Source organism: Sapajus apella, unplaced genomic scaffold (genome assembly GCF_009761245.1).
Source record: "Sapajus apella isolate SASKATOON/1434 unplaced genomic scaffold, GSC_monkey_1.0 scaffold23, whole genome shotgun sequence".
Lineage (NCBI taxonomy): Eukaryota > Metazoa > Chordata > Mammalia > Primates > Cebidae > Sapajus > Sapajus apella.
Genome location: NW_022436963.1, coordinates 29,399,553 through 29,404,842, shown reverse-complemented (window position 1 = coordinate 29,404,842; position 5,290 = coordinate 29,399,553). Strand labels below are relative to the sequence as shown.

The 5,290-nt window shown below is 35.2% G+C and overlaps 1 protein-coding gene across 4 annotated transcripts in view; it reads left to right on the top strand.

The window, feature by feature from the left end:
* Positions 1–5,290, top strand: part of CRBN (cereblon) — a 29,782-nt gene that overhangs the window by 22,757 nt on the left and 1,735 nt on the right. For all 4 annotated transcript variants that reach the window (XM_032290514.1, XM_032290515.1, XM_032290517.1 and 1 more), the window contains 5 exons: positions 812–874; positions 2,360–2,444; positions 3,096–3,211; positions 3,657–3,721; positions 4,553–4,684. In XM_032290514.1, the coding sequence (XP_032146405.1) occupies positions 812–874; positions 2,360–2,444; positions 3,096–3,211; positions 3,657–3,721; positions 4,553–4,684 (461 nt within the window). The remainder of the gene's footprint in view (positions 1–811; positions 875–2,359; positions 2,445–3,095; positions 3,212–3,656; positions 3,722–4,552; positions 4,685–5,290) is intronic.

Below are 5,290 nucleotides of genomic sequence, written 5' to 3'. Positions count from 1 at the left end.
TATAGACCATTTGCTTCTCTTTCAAAAATTTTGTGGTTATTTTTGCAGTTTTTTCCAAATGAACTTTAAATTATACTTACAAATTCCAGTCTCACTGCTATTGCACTAAATACGTAATTTGAAGACTGACATCTTAACAACATTGAGTCTCCCTCTCAAATACTGATATTCTATCGGAATCAAGTACAATTCACATTTTTAAATGGATTTAGGCATGCTTCTGTGGATTTCATTTATAGTTGAAGGTGATATGTAATGGGTTTCCCTTTCCTTGCGTTTTATTTAGTGGAGAACTTCATCATGAAGTCTCAAGTATATGAATGGTTCATCTTTCTTGGGATTCTATCACTTGTTATGTTTGCCCCTATACTGATTCAGTTGAGACTCATTTAAAGTTTTTATACAAACAGTTTGGATCTTATTTTGAGGTTTTCACTTCAGATACTGGAAAAGTAATTACTAGTATGAAGTCAACTAACATGGTCATAACAGAAGTATGGTGTTTAGTTATTCTTCACATTTATCTTTTCAAAGTTGTCTTCAGCATTGAAATTTTAATATTTGACCTTTTTAAATAGGAATCAAGATTCTAGTTAAAATACGTATTTGAAGGATATAGAAGCATGATTTTGCACTTCATAGTCATGTTATGGGTTATCTAAAAAAAATTTTATCTTTTTAAAATTAGATGTTTTCCTAGGCCAGAATCATTTCTCAGGTGTTGCTCATTCTACCATTAGAATCTTCTCTATAATGTGTAACCTTATAGAGAAGGGTTATTCAGTGCCTTTTTCTTTTGTTTTGTTTTCAGAGAAAGTTTCATTGTGCAAATCTAACTTCATGGCCTCGCTGGCTATATTCCTTATATGATGCTGTAAGTAACTTACCTTAAATTTACTTTGTCTGTGGTAGGCCATGTCATACTTAATGGTAATCAAAAAACAAAGGTTTTCGTACTTGTTGCTATTTTATTTTCAGAACTAATGCCATTTGTACATTTAAAGTAAACAGGCAGCAGTCAGAGATACTGCTAGATAGGTTTATTTATAGAATTTTTAGTTTTTCCAGTTCCTAGTGCCTTTTAAGAACAAGATATTATAGGGTGGCTCACACATGTAATCCACTTTGGGAGGCCAAGGCAGATGGATTGCTTGAGGCCAGGCATTCCAGACCAGCCTGGGCAACATGGCGTAACCCTGTCTCTAAAAATATGAAAATTACCCAGGCGTAGTGGCATGTGGCTATAGTCCCAGCTACTTGGGAGGCTGAGCTGCGGTAACTGATTGAGCCTGGGAGGTCGAGGCTGCAGAGAACTGAGTTTGTTGTGCCACTGTACTCCAGCCTGGACAACAGAGCAAGACTCTGTCTCAAAAAAAAAAAAAAAAAAAAAAAAAAGTATCCTAAGACTCTAGAGTTTTATTAAGCACTTGAAGTCTTCTTGGGTTGGGTAATACTTACTTTTAGAACATTACAGGATCCTTATATAACAGTTTTGGTTTTTCTCTAAACAAGCAGATTAACTTAGTATCTCTTGATCAGTAGTCTATTAATTAATGCATCCATGAGGCTTTCTGCTCGTCAGAGTGTGACACTAGGCATTGCCACGTTTTGCAAATCTTAAGTAAGGAACAGTGCTGAAATAGTTTAAGAATCTAGGTTTCAGAGCAGAGACTGACCTCAGAGTCTCATTTCTGTCACTTACTCTGTGGGTCTGGAGCAGATTACTTCTCCAAGGACCTATAAAATGGATATAATGGTAGCTATTGTACTTGGTGTGCATAGTGGGCATTCAGTAAATGCTAATTATTTCCCTTAATGAATCACTGCCCACAGATCTGGAGTCCTGGGAAAACTCAACAACATGCATTACACTAAAAGAAACTGCAACTGATCTCTGCTCTTTGGCAGTTTTTAAGCCTTACAAAGACACACTGTACAAGAATGTTTTTGCATACGTTTTGCTTATGCTTGTGAAAATTATGTAGTAAATAGGTCTAAGTAAGGTATGTAGATAGTGTTAGTGCAATTTATCGGTGCCATAATCCCTATGGATTGGGTGAGGAATGGCCCAAGAGAAAGCAGAAGAGAGGCGAGTTCCAAGCGGGGGCATAGAACAGAGCAATCCACAGGCAGTTGGGAGCATATACGCCTGGGATAAGACAGTGAGAGAAGGCTGGAAGGCAGACTTAGTGCTGGGCAAAAGAGCTGGAGTTTGACCATTTCTGCCTAAGAAAATGGAGATATTGAAACTAGGACTGAGATTTTACCACCGTGATTAAATTGCTACCCAATATGTTAGTTTTATTTAAATTTTAATAAGTCTGTGAACTTGATTATGGCTACCTTTATTTTAAACAAGGAAACCTTAATGGACAGAATCAAGAAACAGCTACGTGAATGGGATGAAAATCTAAAAGATGATTCTCTTCCTTCAAATCCAATAGGTATGAAAAGTTAACTTTCCTGGCTGTGGCCTGTGCATCTTGCTATAAAAAATAGCTTTCTAATGGATTAAATAATATATTTTAGTTTTTAAGACTGATTAAAAACATCTTAATTCTGAAAAGCATGATTTCCTTTGAGCAGTTGAAAAAAAAATGAGTATTTCAAAATTGTAGTAAAATCCTTATATTCTGTGAGCACTCCAATTTTAGATAAGTTTTCCATAAAACATTCAAATTGCAGTAAGTGGCCGTCATCCAGAAACACTTCCTGAGTATAAGGACTCCTCTCCCTGTTGTTTAAGGTACTTTTAAAAGAAGTGACTATAGTTGCAGGACCTACCTTAATTACATATACTCTGTTTATAAGGTATATTTTTCTAGTCTCTTGGCAAATAAGCAACTTCTAACATGTATTCAAGTTCATGTTTAACATAAAAGGATTGTACCCAAAAAAAGTATAGGAAAAGAATTTAAATTTAGAGCTTCTGAAAAGTATACCTTTGATAGTTGGTATATTTTAGTACTGTTTATAGTATAAAATGTGTAACTTTATAGAGAAGGGCTTATTTCAAAGGGACATTATCCAATTTCTAAGTAATCTGATGCTTATCTGACTCATAAATTTAAAACTTGAAAAACTATGTGTTTAAGATTTTTCTTACAGAGTAGCTGCTTGTCTTCCTATTGATGATGTATTGAGAATTCAGCTCCTTAAAATTGGCAGTGCTATCCAGCGACTTCGCTGTGAATTAGACATTATGAATAAAGTGAGTAAAGTGATTATGTTTTTGATGCCCATGTTTAGTCAGGCTGGAGAACTAGGATGCTCTGTTGGGACCAATGGAGCTAAAATAGAGTCCAGTAATGTAGTCATGCAGTTTGGCTCTTACAGATAAAGTCAGATTGTTCTGTGCTGTCAACTATGAATACATTTATCAACTTCGTGAAAAATACTTGATTTCTAATACCTGAGGCTATATATCACTATTCCTTTACCCTGGAAAGTCCTTTAGTTTTATATGTAAATACCTGGCAGATCTCAGTTTCAGTGCTTTTCTTCCTACATTTTTAAAACTAAGTTTTTGAATGGTTGGAAGGAGAATGTGATACTCAGAGGCAGCAATATCTTTAGAAGTTTCTTGATGATCTATGTGATTACATGATAAAACGAATGCCAGTTTTGCCCAATAATTTTTCTCTCAAATTTTTTAGTGTACTTCCCTTTGCTGTAAACAATGTCAAGAAACAGAAATAACAACCAAAAATGAAATATTCAGGTAAGTTCTTTATGACATTTTTAGTATACTTGCCTTACCAGAATTATAATCAAGACTGTATTTCTGTTTTCCATATACTTTCCTCCAATACTTAAAAGTTACAAACGCTCAGCAAATGAAATACAGGGAATTAGCTCACTTTTGGTAAGATCGTCTTCCAGATTGGGTACTCAGAGCAACAATGTATGTCAGGGATTACTCACAGGTAATGAGCATGATAAAGTAAAACAACTGAGCAATTCTTTTTTCCCCAATTCTTGTTGACAATCTGTATATTAGAGTATCTTAGACATAGGCATATTAGTTGTCTTCTATTAGGCCCTAAGTAGATGCCTCAGAAATTACGTGTCAGTAATCAGTTGTCAAAGTAATCAGAGTCAAAGTAGGACATGATTCGGAACATTTACTGATGCTCTGATATAATGGCGTTTGAAAATCATTTTATGACAGATTCATCAGAATTATCAAGAAAGTAAGGAAACTGCTTTCTACTCAATTATCAATTGTCTCAAAATGACCACACCGGACCTTTGCATTGCATTTACACTGTCAGACTCCTTTAGAAGCATTTGAGTTTTGTCGTCTTGACAATGTCTGTCTTGTCTTGAGGAGGGTTTTAAAATTTCTTTTGAGTCATCACATAAAACGTTTAGACTGAACAAAACGGGTCTGCCAGCTGTATTCCCTACCCCGTTTTTGTACTAAGATCCTGGTATTATGTAAAACTAAAAGATTAAAAACTAAATTTCTTGGTGAACTTCAAGAAAATTCTAACCATTTAATAGGATTAGACTTCTCATTTTGACTTGTCCTCCATGTTCTTTCTTTTAGTTTATCCTTATGTGGGCCAATGGCAGCTTATGTGAATCCTCATGGATATGTGCATGAGACACTTACTGTGTATAAGGCTTGCAACTTGAATCTGATAGGCCGGCCATCTACGGAACACAGCTGGTTTCCTGGGTAATAATATGCTGGTGGTTGCTTTTTTTTTTTTTTTTAACCTTAATTGGGTAGAAAAACCCAGAATCCTAAGCAGAGTTTGCTACAATCTTTTTAATAACAAGTAGACAATGAAATCAATAATTGTATTCAAAAATTAGCCAGGTGTGGTGACAGACGCCTATAATCCCAGCTACTCAGGAGGCTGAGCACAAGAATTAATTGAACCCGGGAGGCAGAGGTTGCAGCGAGCCAAGATTGTGCCACTGCACTCCAGCCTGGGTGACAGAGTGAGACAAAATTAAATTTTATTTAAATGTTCTTAATTCCACAAATAGCTGGACACACCTGTTATACTTTTTTTTTTTGTATTTTTATATAGTATCACTGAGTGAAAAGTTATTTCTATTAGTGCAGGGAAAGGTTGGTAACTGCAGTTGTCCTCAAATTAGTTAAATCCAAAACTCTTTTTTTCTGTCATGTCATCCTGAAAATCAACTGTTTTATGACCCAGTAAAACATTACACCTGGATCATATTCTGTAGTAATGTAAAACTAGAGAATGTTTATCAAGCAATGGTAGACTAAGAAAGAAGATGCAGAACATATTAAATCCTGCTTTTCTTC